At 39.9% G+C, this 18,610-nt stretch overlaps 1 protein-coding gene across 1 annotated transcript in view; it reads right to left on the reverse strand.

Moving 5' to 3' along the window:
• The window catches only part of LOC128014374 (growth arrest-specific protein 2-like), a 35,050-nt gene extending 25,417 nt beyond the window's left edge, over positions 1-9,633 (reverse strand). The window contains exons 1-3 of the mRNA XM_052597954.1: positions 9,451-9,633; positions 6,096-6,244; positions 283-407 (exon numbers count right to left, since the gene is read on the reverse strand). Of these exons, the coding sequence (XP_052453914.1) occupies positions 283-407; positions 6,096-6,243 (273 nt within the window). The 5' untranslated portion in view covers position 6,244; positions 9,451-9,633. The remainder of the gene's footprint in view (positions 1-282; positions 408-6,095; positions 6,245-9,450) is intronic.
• Positions 9,634-18,610: the final 8,977 nt, after the last annotated feature.

Below are 18,610 nucleotides of genomic sequence, written 5' to 3' on the forward strand. Positions count from 1 at the left end.
CCTCAATGTTATTTGATATGCTATAATATATAAATTTTTATATTTATATAGAGATGTATTATTTTATGCCAGTTTTGTTGTTTTAATACATCAAGTTAAACCAAATACAAATGTGAATATTTATTACGTAGCTTTAGCAACTAGATTAAATAAAATAAGTTTAAGTGCTAGTAAATATAAGTCTTTTGACAACTTTATAGCAAAATAAAACGCAAATTAAGATGATTGCAAACATGTTACTTAAAAAAAAAATCCAATAAATAAATAACAGTAAATAGGTACCTTTCCTGGTGAATTCACATCAGGATCATTTTGCCTGAACTTCTCCTGCAGAGTCTCAGCCAGCTGACACAACAGGAAACCGTTATCTAACCTGTCCATGAAGCTCTCGGCTGTGATTTCCACACCTGATGGAAAAGATGAGAGGAAGAGATGAATATCCCACAAAAGATCTGAGTTGAGTTGTGCATCATTGAACTTACCTTATTTTTTAACTCTGATCGGTGCATTACTGAATTACAGCACACAAGTCAGAAATGAGCTTTTCAATATTTATAAATAACATTTTCTTTAGGTAAACTTTTAAATATTACTATCATCTCTTGATTTATGATTATGATAACATGATAACATTGTGATGTTAAAGATTAATTTTAATCTTTAATTCTAAAAATCAATTCTTCAAATTCATATCAAATTTTAAAGACATTCTCAATAATGACGTACAACCCTGTGTCAGATCCAGATATTATGATTCACAGATAAACAAATTTCAGTCCCAAAAGCAGACAAGTGCTTTGGAAGGAAGCAGCTGATTTATTTAGCACCAGTATTCCAGATGAGACACACACACACACACACACACACACACACACAGAGAGAGAGAGAGAGAGAGAGAGACTCATTTCTACACAGATCAACATGTGGCGGCTACATTTTACTGACTTCCAGACGATCATTCTTTCTGCATGATGTCACTGTGAAACAGGAGGTGGTGGCAGGGGGTGGGGGTATCTGTGGAAAGAGCATATTTTCTCATCCACTATACTTATTTTTCTTTATAAAGAGGGGGCGTCAGTGGTCCAGGGGGTTCAGATGTTTTAATGAGTTCCAAATGTGGTAATTGAGCCCGGTGAAGAGGAGACAGGGAGCTTGTGAAATACTTTCTAGCTCCCCCTTTAAAGAACCAAAATCTACACTACCTATCCCCATATTCAGAATCAAAGAAATATAAGTAATACATATTGAGAGTGAACAATTACTACAAAAACTCTCCATTACATTGTGCCTCATTTACAAAACAATCTGCAGTTGTTCCACTTGTTCTATAAAAACATGCTGTTTAAGCCATACGTGTAAAAGCAAATGTTGCTTAACTCTTCCATTGGTTCTGTTGTTGGGAGTAGCTCAAGTATTTTGATAAATTGAGCAGGTAAGTTGTATACTGTATCTAGTGTAAATAGTTTCAGTGATTACAATGGGTTTTATTTTCATTTGAAGTGAAATGACACTACTCTCGTATCTATACATGTATCAGCTATTAAGTTAGTAAACGTCAGTGGGAGGGGCTTATGATGTGATATGATCTTGCTCATTTGGCAGTCATATCCAAATATATATGCCTGAGACATCAGAATCTATCTGTGATACCCCCCACCCCCCCAAAAAAAAAAGCTAATTTTTGGAGCTTTGTTACATTTTTTATTTATTTTTGAATATTTGCAGTCAGAAAGATTTGTTAAGCTTGTATGATTTAATGTTACAAAGACCTCTTATATGTCAAAAGATCAAGAATAAAATTTTGACTTATCGTGGTGAATGGTACTAACTGATTATTATCTTGACAAAAAGCCCAATCTAAATTTCCTACACTGATTGTCAAGATTACATTTAATATAAAGCCACAAAAAGCCAGTGTATGTTTCATGTATACAAGTGGCTTCTGGTAAGACCAGCAAATGGTCAAATCATGTTCCCATAACACAGATCAGTTTCACAGATCTTAGCAGCTATTTGTCTAAAAAAACAACACAGAGACAGGCGTAAGCCACTAAAGAGTGTGGACAATCTGTATAGGGAACTAGTGGTTGGTGTGTGGTTGAGTTTGAAGCCCCTATGTGGCCCACTGCGGCTCCTGGCTTCCTTTTGCTCCAGGCAGACCAAAGACAAAGCCCTGGTTTCAGCCCGCTGTTCACGGCCTGAGAGCTGCCAGAAATTCCACAGACATCCCCCTCCATCCTCTCTCTCTCACACACACACACACACACACACACACAGAACAGAAGCCAGCGCCACGACACACAACCATTCTGCTCTCTTCATAATTTGTCTCCTGGTTCAAATGGTGAGTGGCATTCAGAATCTGATTAATGCTGGGAAATGTTGGAAAAGAAAACATGGACACATGCAGTCGTATGCCTGCGCATGCACACAAGTGGATTACATTCATCAAAGAAAAAAAATAACAAATTATCAAATTATTTAAAATCAAAACATTAATGAAATATATCGCACATTAAGGGCTGTACATTTTTAAGATCTTAAATTTATCGACATCAGCTTAAATTAAAAATGATTTGATATGAAGAAATGATAATATACAAAAGATAAACAGACCACAGCTGGATGTGCCCTAAGCAGCCTATGCAAATAATGAAATGTGAATTTAAACATTTCCTCTCCACCACGAACAGAATACACCAGCAGAATGAAGAAGGCCTCAGCATATAGCCTTGTTGCACACCTCATGCATTAGTCAAACTTATGAAAATATACACATGAAAATCCACAGATTGCATTATTAGTTGAATTTGTATCAAGTCTACAACCTTTGCAGCTCCAAATCACCACTGGACACATTGCAAATGGGAAAGGAAAAAAAAATATTCAGATCTTACTGTACTTTAACGACCTATTTCTCCCCATTAAAATGATTTTTGTTGAGTTAACTTTACCTGTCAAGTTGTTTCAGTCATGAAAAATAATATATTTGATGCAAACTGAATCAGTTCATTTAGATATTACCACATAAAGTAAATGACTTTAGGTTACCTGACGAGCATTGTTTTGGATTTAGAGTTCAATGTTTAAATATCATTTTTATTTTCTTTACTTGCTTTATTTGCATTTCACTATTTAATTTTAATAAATAAAATGGTTATTTTATAGTACTAGAACTTATGAACTTTCACAATAAAGTACTCGATAGTTTTAGGTAAATATAAGGGTTAAGGTAAGGTTTAAGCATAGTTATTACCCTGTTATTGTAATTGCTAAAAGTATGAACATGAGGAATATAACTGTAAAAGAAAATGCTACCAATAAAACACTATTAGTTCATTCCAGTGGAAGTACAGTATTATTACTAGGGATGCACCGAAATTTCGGCCACCGAAAATTTTCGGCCGAAAATGGCCTTTTTGGTTTTCGGCCGATATACTTTTATCACCGAAACAACACGGCCGAAATGTTGTGATGACGCAAACAGAAACCGCGACCTGCACGTGCACCTGCATAGCAAAGACCACGAGCTCCCCGCGACATTCACTTAACACCAGTGAGAACATTCTCTCTCTTCTTATTCCTTTATTCGCAGCACTAAAGCGTCTCCTAACAAAGAGATTAAGACGGACCACGAAGTAAAAACAAAGAAAAGTACAGTCTTATAGAGTCTGTTAGCACACGTCTCACTGAGATCTTTTCGGATCCTCTGCACTTCATCGCGAATGTGCTTGATCCGCGTTATAATGACCATTACTTGGATGCGGAAATAAGGCAGCGCGCACGAGAAATGATCCAGGCCGCGCTGGATGCGGAGAACCCGCGTGGAGACGGAGAAGCGCCAAGCGCAGGAGACTGAGATCAGAGCGCAGAAAAAAAAGACTGGTCTCTGCACCAGATGAGTGGCATGCACCATCGTTGTCTGATATGTTCAGTGGAATTCTGCAAGAAAGTGCCTCAAATAATAATAATACGTTGGCTATTTTGTTCTTATACACACACACAAACATATATACATACATAATATCAGATTGTAGCCATATTTATGCTAGATTTTCTGCTAGATTTCTGCTTTAATTTGATAAAAATGTTTATTTATGCCCTGGCCCTATTTAAATACACTCTCTCAAATATTTCTCAAATGTCAGGCAGCTGACAAGCTCAACTGCTCAACAGCTAGATGGTTATCTGTCTGAAGTCCCCATCCGCAGAAGTGATAACAGTCTTGCCAACTGGAGAAGTAATGCACTTTCTAGTCCTACATAGAAAAATTTCAAATGCACTTCACCTAAATGCACTTTGTTTTTATGAGAGAACTGTTCATTTTAAAACCTTTCTGCAGGCCAGTAGGCCTGTACATTATTATTATTAAATATACACATGAGTGGGATAAATTTTTAGTTTGAATTTTATTTTATACTGTGCATTGTTGCAATGTGCTTAATAAATATTTACATCATTTGTAATTATGTTTTTTTATGTTTTTTTTTAAATAAGTTATGTAATCGTAATTATCTTTGAAACTTTAATATCAATTTATGCAATTGCAATGTCTTAATTTTAGTAAAGTTAGTACACGGTCAAAGCAATAAATGCAATGGTACTAATAATTGGCATAATTTATTTCGGTGTTTCGCTTTCGGTTTTCGGCCTTGGTTTTCTCTTTTTCGGTTTTCGGTTTCGGCCAAGAATTTTCATTTCGGTGCATCCCTAATTATTACCAACCTATAGCTTTTGCCATATTACTAAGTGAGAGATTCATTTGGCAAAAACATGGTTTAATTTGACCGTTGATGTCAGAAACAAAAGACTTTTAACGCACTTTCCTATTTCTTTTAAATGCTGATATGCATATCTGCATTGCTGTTATATTCACTGTAAAAACTAATCTATAGAATTTACCCAATAAATGTGAGGTAACAATTTGCATCGACTTTGGTGGGGTAGATTTAATCCCATATATTGAGTATAAACTATCTGAAGTAAAAAGCTATTAAATGCTTGCATAAATTGGGTAACAATACCTCACATTTATGTATATATTCAACAGCTACTTTACTCATTAAAATTAGGTAAAAATTATCTTAGCAAAAACAAAATGTAGACAGTTCAGCTCATAATTTATTCATGCCGCAATGCATGATGGGAGCAATGGATGAGTTTTTATTGGCTACAACATGCTTTTTTGATGGTCACCGTTGTTGTGATGCTCACGCTGATTCTTGATCTCTGTGTTTCTATATGTAATAATTTTTTCTTTATGTAGAACTAACTTTTAAAAACATGTCATATTATGCCAAAAAAATTCTGGATTCCTATCCCCCCCCCCCCCCACCACCACTTAATTTATGTATACATTAAAGAAACCTGAACTGACGCATTCAGGTCATTCCATGACAATTAGTTCAAACATCAATCAACAGCACACATGATTGTCTTTGCGCTGGTCTGTCTGTTATCATTCTGTTAACACAGCCCCACAAAGTCTAAAGTAAACATCGGAAGGTTCAAGAACCCAACTAAAGGAAACATTGACCACTATAATGGTAACACACAAATTGTGAATTTCTAGTTTGGTGAGTCTGCTTGTTAACATCAGATGTCTTCAATAATGGTCAATCATGACCCAATTAATTTCTTAATTATCTCATTAACTTCAACTCTGCTTCAGTGTTACTTTTAACATTGCTTCAGTGTTTATATGAGTCCACACTCAATCAAAAACGCGGGCTGACGCATGCGCAATTTAAAGCAAAAAAAAAAAAAAAAAAAAACTCACGGTTTGGGGGTATATTTTTGCATTTTTCTATGTGATGGTTCTTACTGTTGATGAATGGGTAGCATATGTAGAATTTACCCATTACTTTAGAATTCGTTGGCTGGCTGCAATAATCATGTACATTTTATATGGTTTCCACAGATTATATTTACAACTCTCCAAAATCACTTTTTTTAGTGTTGTTTTTTTATGAATTTTTATAGTTTTTCAGTCTTAACTCAGAACGTATCATTTATTGTAGCAATTTAACAAAGAATCACTGCTATGAAAGACACAGGAACTGCTAAGGCACTGAGACAGGAACAGCGTGACTTACCCAGCATGCTAGAGAGCCAGAGCGCCAGGTCTTCCTTCATGGGCAGCAGACTGGCCTCATGTCTACTGGCCAGCCACTGACTGTACAGCTGCAGATCTGTGAGGCCCGGACCAGCCGGCTGCTGCCTGCCGCTCAGAGGACTGAACATGCTTCAGAAAACAGAGAGGAACATCTACATCAGAACAACTCTATAACATTAACTCAAATGAATTATTCCACTTTCCCACAGAGCACAAACGTCATCTGATCATGATTCAAGCCCTTTCTTTTGTTTCACAGCAGACTCTTATCCTCTACACCGATCTTCTCATCACAGTCCAGCTCCGGGCTCTGTCTTATCTGACCTGTGATATCATATTCACTCGTTTATTTTATTTTTTTAAGGCAAAACAGACACACACTCAGTGTGGCTTCTCTCCAGTCCTGCCCTAGTGCGATTCTTTTCTGACCCAAAGGCTCTTCACACAAATGAACGTGCCATTCCCAAAGACACATCTGAATTAGTAGCAATGCATTAGATATCACTTTGTCACATAAAAAATCCAAGCATTTAGGAAGGCGTTTTACTAAAAATGATCACCGGACTTGGCAGGACATCATCTGCAAAGAAAGAATAGTGGGTGAAAATTGGACCGGCGAACACTAAGGAAGATCGTGTCCAAATGGCACACAAGTACTGCAGCAATAATGACTGAAAACCTCAAATTTGACACAAAAAACTATCACAAAGTCAACTGTTGGTTTTACTCCATCCTTAGTCAACAAAGGAGATTCATACACAGCATTGTTTAATACGGTTACCATCAGGATGTCCAGTTCAACATTTGTCTCTTTATTAAAACAGCTCGGCTTGTTAAAGGAGCTTTTCCTTGTCTGTCTAAGGCAGTTTTATTTCTCTGTAATGCTATTCCAGTTGAATTCCAGTGATCTAGGCGCACACTGGTGAAGGCTGTGCACTATATTGTAATTCTGGGGAATCCTGCTGTTCAGGCGAGTTAATCTGCTTCTTCTGAATGTATAACGTCTCCTGGAAAAGCTGGTTAGGTCATATCATTGCTGCTTGAAGTTTTGTTCCAGAGTTATAACACATTAAATGCAGGGGTAATAATATGAGATGACCCATAATTCATGCAAGGAGCTGTTGAGAAGTGTAAACATCTTCTCCAGTGATGCAGAACGGGACCTCTTCCTAAATCCTGCTCTCCTGTGTCCCTCTGAGCGACCTGGGAATGAGGACTCGGGTCCAACAATCCTCACTTTGTTTGCGGTGGGCTCTGAATGGCTGGCAGAGGAAGGCGAACTGAAAGTCAATCTGTATATGTTCAGAACGCCAGAGTTCACTTCACCTGCCAAACGTCTATCAGATAAAGCCAAACCTCCTCGTGCTTTCTCTTTCTGAAAGAGCTCCTGTGCTGGAAACGTTTAAGAGAGAAATGAAATAGGTGTTACTGGCTTTCTAAACAATTAAAAAGAGGACACGCTGTCCCATATGGACAAAGGCAAGGTGAGCAGCGGTCCACTAATAACATCAGTCCTGTCTGATATTTCCCAGACAGATTCAGTGTTCGCTGGGTGTTGAGTGAGAAAGTTGATACGAAAGAATGTGAGAATGACCTTATTAGTGTTGCCTGCATCTTTATTATATTTCTAAGCAATCAGATCTGGCAGACAATAAAACGGATGAGCTCATTTCAGTACAGTTACATCGAAGGAGGGAGCCAAGAAACACCTAGAGACCTGATTATGCCAGGGACTTAAGAGTTGTCAATCACAACCCCCAAACAAAACCTAAACACTCTAGCCCTACAACTTACATGTACCTCTAATGTATTAATATGCTACATTATTTAATATAGATCTGTTAAATTAGTCCCAAACTGCACTGCATTGACCTGATTACATATTTTCTGTGAGGACTTAAAAACTGACTTAAAATTCAAATTATTTATTTAATTATTTAAACATAAAAATGTTGGTGATAGAACCATTTTATCATAAAAAATAAATACAAATAAAAATCATAATTAAAAGAATGGAATTCTTGTTTGCAGTTTGGCTTAATCTTAGAAAAGAAAATCTAATACTTTTTCTGACATTTTATAAAAAAAAATATTTATTTTAAATCAAATATTTGAATAATGGTTTTTATATTTTTTATATTAATGCATGGTTAGTAAAATGTCTTTTAAAAATAATAATAATAATTGAAAAAGATTGAAATCCGAACACACATTCACTCAAATCTGTGAGTGCTGCTCATTTCCTGACACAGACAGCATGATCACCACCTGGACTGATGATGGTGCTCGGTTCACAGATGGAGAGGACATTTACACTGCATTCAACACCACACATATTATCAACACACATATTGGGCACATATGGTCGAAATCAAAGGTCAGTGTACAGTGTGACACACTCGAACCTTTAGCTGGGACGATATTTTCCTAGCAAACAGTAGCAACAGAGGAGAGATAGGCAGTAGGTGTTCTCCATATGTTGTGTGCATTATCCATTCATAAACCATAAACGTTGACCTTTACTAATGCAGAAATTATGACTGATTATACTTTAGCTCCCACATCTGATTCTGTTGCAGTTATTTGAGCCTCAATGCTGTGTCATGTTCAACAAGCACAGGATTGTATTCTGTCCTCAAAGGACTGTGAAGGGTAAATCAAGTACACACAGGATCTACACATCTCACAGTATCCAAAGACAACCAGAATTTCAGCCGTTTGCATCTAAGTTTAGATCAAGGTATATTTTCTTTCCCAGTTAAGCAAAGACTTGGTCTAGTTGCCTGCACAATCTCTTCATTTTTCATGCATCACCCTGGCTTTAATTATGTTCACAGGCTATTACACACTTTAAGTGTTAGTTTAAAACGCACAATAACCCATTTTACTGAGGCAGCTCATATGAGAGAAAAACCTTCGGCAGTCTGAGGAGAAAAAACGTATTTTCTGTTTTCAAGTGGGCCGTGCTTGACATTTTATTGCTGTAGTAATATTTCAAAGCTGCTGGTGCTTTCATGCGCTATTCCTGACACAGAGAAACCACAAAAACAGACTGCATTGTACAGATGGATCTAAAATATCACATGCATTTACCCAGAACTATAAATATTTCTGCAAATAAATAAATAAATAAATAGATAGATAAATAAAAAAAAAAAAAAATAATAATAATAATAAGTATTTTGCCAACCTAAGAAAACATTTGTAAACTTTTTTTTTTTTTTTTTTTTTTTACTTTTTATTGTATTAAGAATATTTATCTTATAGCATGTCTATGGTATTTCATTAAGATCTATCTATCTCTGAAACACATTTGTATCTAGGACTACACGTACCCTCCGGAGCGCTCTGCCTGGAGTCGGTTCTTCAACAGCAGACGGTCGTTTCCAGTGAATTCATGCTTTTGTCAGCAGCACAGGGTGCTCAGACTGTTGTTCACCGTGACGCTGAAGCTCAAACACCCGACTGTCATTGCGGGTCTCAGCTCAAAGTGCGCTCCTGCGATAGATTGATCGCGCAGTCGCACCGCCTCCCTGAGCGACGCGACTTTATCCGCGCGACTGGGAGCTATGGAGCTGCACAACAAGATCAAACCTGACCCGTGGTACAGAAGAAAGAAAACAAAACAGAAGGAGAAGGGGGAAAAACTTAACTGACTGGGGAAAAATGACAACAACAACAATAATAATAAAACACTTATCCCAATAAATAAATAAATAAAAAATAAGCTAAAAAACTTGCGAGGCACTTTAATTTGTAAAATGACAATCTATTGATGCGTTTCAACAATTGTTCAGTAAGCTATTTTGAGTATTGTTTTGTTATAACTCGTTTTGCGTAAAAGACAATGTAACTGAAAGAGAGTGGTTTAAATCGTTGAGTTTAAACGCAAATTAATAAATCTTTTATTTTGAAATACTGCCACGGAAGTCCAGGTCCCGCGAAAGAAAACGTGACGTCGCGCGCGCTCTCGGCCAATAGCGAATGAGGAACGAAGCGCACGCTCGCGGACTGAATCAGAAGATATTTCCGCGCGCACGTTGATTTGTTTATGTTCAGTCAAAGGAGAGAGTCTCGGGAGGCTGTGCTGGGACGAGCGCGTCAGTGAGGGACAGGAACACCAGTGAGCAGCTGCACTCCCGCGTCCAGTCCAACCCCGTCCTGCTTGGAGTATGACTGAGTCTATGGGTGCCGACATCAGATGAGCCTGTCACCTTTAATGCGCTGACTGATCGAGTCAAAGGTTTATTAAACTCAAGCATTAAAAGAGGAGGCAGAAACTGAACTCAGAACACTCAAACGGGAAGCTGGAGACTTTCATGTAATAGTCTGTGTATGGACTGATATAATCATTCAGCTAAAGCTGTAAACATCAGATTGGAAATTAATTCAGCGCTATCATTATTATTTACATTTGATGTGAATTTAACTACATTTGAGGATACAAGAATGTGGATTTTTTTACCAGACGTTTTATAATTATTTAAATATTTCTCACGTTTTTATTGTTATTTCTTTATTTGAAAGGGGACAGTGTACTTTAATAAACATTAAAACAATGTAAAAGTTAGCTCAAAAGTGCTAATTTTCATCGGCAGTCCCCCAGCCAGATTTAAGTAAGGCAACCTTTAAAAATAATCACAAGTACAAAATCACACACAAAAATAAAAATAAAATTGCATACAACACATTGTGGTTAATAAATACAATTCATATAAAAATTATATCATATTTAAATACACACATAAAACCATTATTGCCCACAAGTTTGGCTCTCTACAAGCCATTTTTTTGCATTATTTTTGAATGAAAAGAATGACGAGGACTCTCTAACGGTTGCCGGCTCTGTGTTCCATTGCTGAAGTGCTCTTACGGAGAAGACATCCTGACCAAACTGTTTTTCTCCGGGGTATGATGCAGTCTTCCCTCACTGCCCCTCTAGTTACCCTAACCTCACGTTTTTATATTTTAACACTGTTTTTATTTTTCCATCTATTTGTCGTTTTTTATAATTGATTATATGTATTTATTTATTTATTATTATTATTATAATTATTATTATAATTATTATTTTTTTTTTTTCCTCAACAGAACAGGAGCCTCTGCCTCAGTCTCCCGGCAGACAGAGGGCGACAGTGCTCTTCACACCATCAGGTGTCTGCTTTATCTAATGACTGGGTCCTCCTGCTATTTCCTTTACAGCTGAATAATTAATAAAGCTCTTAAACAGCATCTGATACTGTTCAGATCATGTCCGAAGTTTCTGTATTTCCTGAGGAATTATTTCATGAGTAGATCAGTTCTACCTCATTAAATACCTCTGGAGATGCAAAATACAGAAACACATCCTCCTTTAATATATATATATATATATATATATATATATATATATATATATATATATATATATATATATATATATATATATATATATATATATATATATATACAGAGAGAGAGAGAGAGAGCTACACTGCACAGTAGGCTTATTCTGTGTTTCATCTGTATTGTGTGTTTAAAATGCACTCCTTCATTAAGGAGAAATGCTGCTGGGCTGCATGACAGATGGTGGCATCACTGTCACCTTGGCAACTGTTGGCATTAAGCTCTGGATTTCATTTAAAATAGAGGAGGAGGCCAGCAGCAAACGCGTGCGCCTCTTAAATTGGTCCCCGGGGACAACCAGGCGCGTGCTTCATGGGCTGGCTTTCATATGTCTGTCACATTAAGGAGGAGGAGAAGGAGATGGGGAATCTGCATGGGCTGGGGTCACTGCACCTTCAGTGATTTATGAGGTCACTTGAGGTTGTCGAAACCCACAATGAAGACTTCATCTGAAATCTCAGTTTGGAGACCTCATTTCCTTCTCAAACCGGTCGTCTCACTAAACACAGAATCAGTCGGTCTCATCTGATCTCGAAGTAGATTTTACATCCTGTGACAAGCCGAGTCTTTATGACAAATTCATCCTGCTACATTTTTAGCACATTTTTGGTTGTTTAAGAGACTTAAATGGTGCTAATAATGATATAAATATGTATTGAGTGTGTTGTGTTTTGTTTTACATTAGTATGTGCACCTGAAATACATAGCAGCTATGCTATTCATATACTAAACTTTCCTTTCCTTTCTTCTACCGCTTGCACAGAAAGTCTTCCAGTTTTGTGGAGATTCACACAGAGATCAGTCACAAACCAAAAAATAAAATTAAAAAAATAATAATTTCAGGATTAAGAAGCAACATTGTTTGTCTTTTAAACACATTCAAATTCACAGATTCATCAACTTCACTGTTGTCATCTGATCCTCTTTCACTACAACATATTTTTACCTGAAGTACCTCTGAGATTTGAAAACAAATAATTTAATACTAATGAAGACCTTTGCATGTTCGTGGTTCTCTGACACTGGTTCATGCAGGTAACCAAATAAAAGACCGAAACTGCAGAAACTTCAAAGTAGTTTCTCTCTGTTTCCGATGCTCTAGAGATGCTGTGCTTTCTCTGACAGCAGACAGATAGTTCTTCATCTCTCTCTCTCTCTCGTCCCTGTCTCCTTGGAAACAATGAAAATGTGTTTTCTCAGCTCAAATATTCACTGAGAAAGCAGCAGTGCGATGCTGAGAAAACACAACCGTTTCCACAGTGAATAATCAGAGGCGAGACTTCCTCCCTAACGCAGCAGTTCATTATGGACTTCTCTTTCAAATGAGGGAAAAAGTCATTGTTCAGCCATAATACAGACATTATCCCGTCTCTCGTTTGTGAAGAGTCGTTATGCAGGAATGTCTTTGATGCACATTAATTACTCGTACACACAGGGTTATTTTATTCACCTTTCCATGATTGTGCTCATCCACCAACCACATGTTAATAATTTCAATTTAACATACATATACTTCATTAATATTACATTTATATCATGTGACCCCATATACTATGATATTAAATTTCCTATTGAAACTGACGTTTTGGAAGGAGCGTATTGTTTTCTGGTTTTATGCCACAGCTACAAACCTTGATGCAAAATAATGTCATAGCGATTTGTGAGAAAGACTGAAAAAGCTACACTGGAATATAGATTTCTTCAGCAGACATACACGACCCACAAAACCTTATTTTTTATATTATAACACAGACTCTGTCAGTTGATTGGCTTATCCAAGGTCATGTGATGTGTATTTTTGGTGGATTTCCAGTGGCTTTTACTGCTAAACTGGTGCAGTGTTGTTTCTAGCACAAACACCACATTATACACAATCTGCACACTCAACAACATGTCTGAAATGGCTTTTAAATAACCAAGGAAACACATGTACAGGCACACCTTTATTATCAGTGTTCCCTATAGACGTGGTGAGCTGGTGTGAGTGTGTGTTGGCGGCGGGTGTTGACAGCACCAATGAGGACATGGCTTGTTAAACATGTGATGAATAGCGCAGCTTGGAGAGACTGCAGACAGATGAAGGATCCTGCTCTTTAGGAAGAAGCGGAGCAGATGAATACTGAAAGACGAACCCTGATATTCCAGATTCCTGACAGATACAGAATTTAATAAAAGACTACTTATATTTTTATGAAAGACACTGAATGAGTCGCATCCTTTGGACAGACATTTTTGGATCAGCAAATCTGTTAGATGGGACACTGAAACATCTCCATATCCTCTTACACATGGAACAACACACAAACTGTAGATCAGAAATGCTTCTTCATCTGACTTGCAGACGTCATTGAAGTTATAGCTTGAGTAGCAGTTGTTTTGTGAGTAATAGCAGAATTACTCAGAGGTTCCAGACAAACTGCCGTTGGTTTAATTAGCACTTGCTCTGTTTGTAATATCTGCTGATCCGTTGTTCGCACCTCCATCACTCATGTGTTCTCAGTTCTGCACAAGAGCACAGAGAGGAAGTGAAAAAAATGAAAGTGAGATCACTATTTAGCATGTTCTGAGACTCATTCCAGTCTTAATTCACAGTGCGTAACTGATAAGAAAGAAAGACCAGAACGGAATGAAAAGATTGGAATGGAAAGAATCGTAATTGGGAAGATGAACAAAATTGTGCAATATAAGGGTAACCAGAAATAGAGGGAAAGGGTTAGAGAATGGAGGAGCATGAATGTGAAACAAAGGGGAAACACATGGGAAAGGGAATGGGAACAAGTAAGAAAAGGGAAGATGAGTAGAACAGGAAAGAGAAGGGTGGAAGCTGATAAATGGAGATTGATGTTTGACTTATACTCAGTATTTGAGAACACAGAGCCCAATATGTCACCGTGATGTGTCTCTTGGATGGACACTATTTGCTATGCTCTAGTGCTATAACAGTAGCTCAGAACAGCTCCCAATCTTTTGTTATATTGCCTGGTTTCATCAGCAGACCTGATACCCGTATCAACACTCTTGACAGATCTGCAGATAGATAACTATATAAATAGATCTCCACATGGACCAGAGTGTGCTCACAGCAGCTGCTGTTAGGGAGAATGTGTGAGGTTTGGTAGGAGTATTTGCCACACAGTCTGGAGTAATAAATCTAGGAAGTGGGTCAGGTTCTTCAAAACAGTGTAGAGGTGGTGTAATGTTTTAATGTCAGGGCTGAATGAACTCTGTAGTTTAAAGTCCCTCAAATCCATCCCTGATGACCAGTGTCCTGCAGAGTTTAATTCAATTCACCTATGTCAAGTCAAGTCAGCTTTATTTACATAGCACTTTTAACAATATAGAGTGTCAAAGCAACTTTACTGTATTAAATAAAAACAATTGTGTGTCAATAATGGAAAATGACAATAGTAAACGTCTCAGGTTACGAATGTAACCATGGTTCCCTGAGAGGGAACGAGACACTGCGACCTCTGAAGGGACACTATTGGGAACACCTCGTCGTGACCCGTGTCTGAAGCATACTTTGAAAAACGCCAACGTGTTGGACGGCGACAGCCTCTGACGTCGCTACCTGCCCGACTATAAATATGCGCCCCTAGGACTCGTCACTTATCTTCTTCGTGAAGCTTGCGTCCGAAGCATGGCAGGGAGCTAAGGGACGCAGTGTCTCATTCCATCTCAGGGAACCATGGTTACATTCGTAACCTGAGACGTTCCCTGTCAAGGGAACTTCGAACTGCGTCCTCTGAAGGGACACTATGGGGAACAGTATACCCACGCCGCCATGCTGAGGGGAGTGCAGGCCAGAATCATGGCAAACACTAAGTACCAACTCTACCATATCACAGGGAGTCGCCCCTGGGACGGTTCGACGGCTGTCCATGACATTATCCCTTATGGCCAAAGGCCTAAGCTACATACCCAACTTACCTGAAGGGCCTCGGTCTGGGGTAGAGCTGAAGGCTTGGAATCACGAAAGATTCCTTTAAAGGGATACGGCTAAGAACCTAGCACTGTTTATTACCAAGTCTTGCCTGTCACAAAGGAGGGGCTCTCGTGGCACTCTGATAGAGCAGCTCGTAGATGGAATGGCCCGGGAGCAGAGCAATTGGAGGACGGAACGTACAGATGAAGCCTCGGCCATGCCTGTACCATGGCGTCCAGCCCAAATGGAGCTGGATGAGTCAGAGGAAGCCAGAGGGGATAGTGCGACACTCTCTTGAGCCGCAAAACCGATCCACCCAGGTCTGGCCAACCTCTCTAACTCTGCTTCAACACCTTGGTGCGAAGGCGCCATTCCCTGAGCCTCAGCCCCTGCCTCAGCAGGATGTCTGCTCTCACAGTGCGTCTCAAAACAGTATGTAGTACTGGAGCGCTCTGATGAAAAAAACAAGAATTCAGTCTCCCATGAGAGGAGGATTCCGAGCTCCGAGCAGCATGCTCATAGGCGACCCTTTTTGAAAAGGGGAGCGCTGCTAAACTACTGTGAGAATTGCCCACACAGCCCCCCATGTTGAGGGGCAGTGCTTGAGGTGTATAACAAATACACACTGGTTGGATGAAGCCCAAGGAACCCCGGGGTAATCATCTTAAGAAAGGGAACGAAGCGCAGCGCGTAACCCTTACCGTACAGGATTCCAGAAAGTGCGCAGAGCCTTGCATGCACATTTACCACTTATGTGGATTTCAAACAGTGCGCAAAGCGTTAACGTGCACACTGACCACCATGTGGTTTTGAGAAAGTACACAGGCCTAGCGTGTGTACAGAAAAGTTACCTGACAACCACTGTATGTGGGAGCTCACCTTCAGAGAGACCTGTGAAGCGTACGATCTGATAACCACAATATGTGGGAGTTCACCTACAGAGAGGCCTAGAGAGGCCTACTACCTGTTACCAGATAACCACCTCAGTGGAAGGTAATATGGAACTCGACTCCAGGGAGGCCTGGTGAGGCCTACTACCTGACAACCACAAACCGTGGGAGCTCGTTTTTTACTGGAAACGAACAGCATGTGGGAGCTAAATCTCCAGGGAGGCCTGGTGAGGCCTACTACCTGACAACCACAGTATGTGGGAGCTCGCTTTCAGAGAGACCTGGTGAAGCCTACTATCTGAAAAACCACAATATGCGGGAGTCCACACAACCCCTCATGTTGAGGGAAGCGATGCTTGGGGTGTATAACAAATACACACTGGTTGAATGAAGCCCAAGGAACCTCGGGGCTAATCATCTTAAGAAAGGGAACGAAGCAGAGCGCGTAACCCTTACCGTACAGAATTTTAGAAAGTGCGCAGAGCCTTGCGTGCACACTTACCACTTACGTGGATTTGAGACAGTGCGCAAAGTGTTCACGTGCACACTGACCACCATGTGGTTTTGAGACAGTACACAGGCTTAGCGTGTGTACAGAAAGGTTCCTAAGCATCGCAGAGGTGCTGAATCGCACAGGAGAGGCGAGCTCCTACCCTCAAGCGAGGGGAGCATCACCTGAGGCAGTACATACAGAAGGACTCCGTACTACCACCTCCCCGGATGCGCCAAGCGGGGAGGTGGCCCTTTGTTGTTCGGGCTCTGCTGCTGCGTATGATTTACCATTTAAGCGGGATGTATCCTGGAAGGGCTTAGATGGCAATGAGGGCGATTTTAGAGAGGATGTTCCCTCACTGAGAGATAGCTAGCCAGCATCTCTTCTACAAGGGGCATCCTCTCATAGCCGTTCTCGTGCATGCCATCGATATCAGCATAACTCGTATGCTGAAACTGACGGATGCGAAAGAAAAAACAGCCTCTTCCATTCCTTTTCAAATTCTGCATGTAAGTCAGGCAAGAATGGGAGGCTCACCTGGGCTGGCGGGCTATGGTCAGATAAATAACGCTCATCGAGGCTACCTCGCGACGTTACCTTTCTGGCATGCTTCCATGGCAAGTTTATTTATGTATTTTTTTTTTTTTTTTTTTTTTTTTTTTTGCCGCGGCGCGATCCATAACCTCTAACAGCTCCCCATACGCAGAGCTGGAGAAATGAGCGGCTCAGCCTCAGCTTCTTCGCCACTCTCAAATATCTCCTGCTCTTTTCTGGGTAGAACCCAGCAGAGCAAAAACTTCAGTGTCAGAAAGGGTTAATGACAACGCATCTTCCTCCCGAAGTTCGCTCTCGTTTGCCACCGGAGAGTGTGAGAGGAAAAGTCCCTCTCTACACTCCTCAGCGAGATCCACCTGTGATCCCCACGAGCTCATTCTCCTCCGTGCCTCGGCAACGGCGGGTCTTGAGCCGCGAGATCCAGATGACAAACGAGAGCGGAGCTTTTTCACAGAAAAACGCTCGCAGTGTGCACAGATTGCCACTTCAAGGACATTGCGCGCGTGCTCTTCACCCAAACAAGAGACGCAAAGACTGTGTGTGTCATCAGGTGTCAAATAACGCTGGCATGGATGCACACACTGTTTAAACGCCTTGCTAGTGGATGCCATGATAACAATAATAGATCACTCTTACCGTTCTGGTCGTTTCTCAGATGCACGCTTCAAACAAAACAGTCAATGAAGATGAAGAAGATAAGTGACGGGTTCTACGGGTGCGTATTTATAGTCGTGCCGGTAGCGACGTCAGAGGCTGTCGCCGGCCAACACGTTAGCATTTTTCAAAGTATGCTTCAGACACGGGTCACGACGAGGTGTTCCCCATAGTGTCCCTTCAGAGGATGCAGTTCGAAGTTCCCTTGCCAGGGAACACTCAATTTTCAGTTAAAAGCAGTTCATCATTGAATTCTGTGATTCCATCATTCAGCTCAGTTCAGTTTAAATAATATCTGTGCAATCAAGTTGACAATATCACTAGATATTAAGTGTCCCCAACTAAGCAAGCAAGATGCGACCGCGGCAAGGAACCGAAACTCCAACGGAGACAGAATGGAGAAAAAAACCTTGGGAGAAACTAGGCTCAGTTGGGGGGCCAGTTCTCCTCTGACCAGACGAAACCAGTAGTTCAATTCCAGGCTGCAGCAAAGTCAGATTGTGCAGAAGAATCATCTGTTTCCTGTGGTCTTGTCCTGGTGGTCCTCTGGGACAAGGTATTTACAGGGGATCTGTATCTGGTCCTCTAGTTCT

The sequence above is a fragment of the Carassius gibelio genome, chromosome B25, assembly GCF_023724105.1.
Source record: "Carassius gibelio isolate Cgi1373 ecotype wild population from Czech Republic chromosome B25, carGib1.2-hapl.c, whole genome shotgun sequence".
Taxonomy (NCBI): Eukaryota; Metazoa; Chordata; class Actinopteri; order Cypriniformes; family Cyprinidae; genus Carassius; species Carassius gibelio.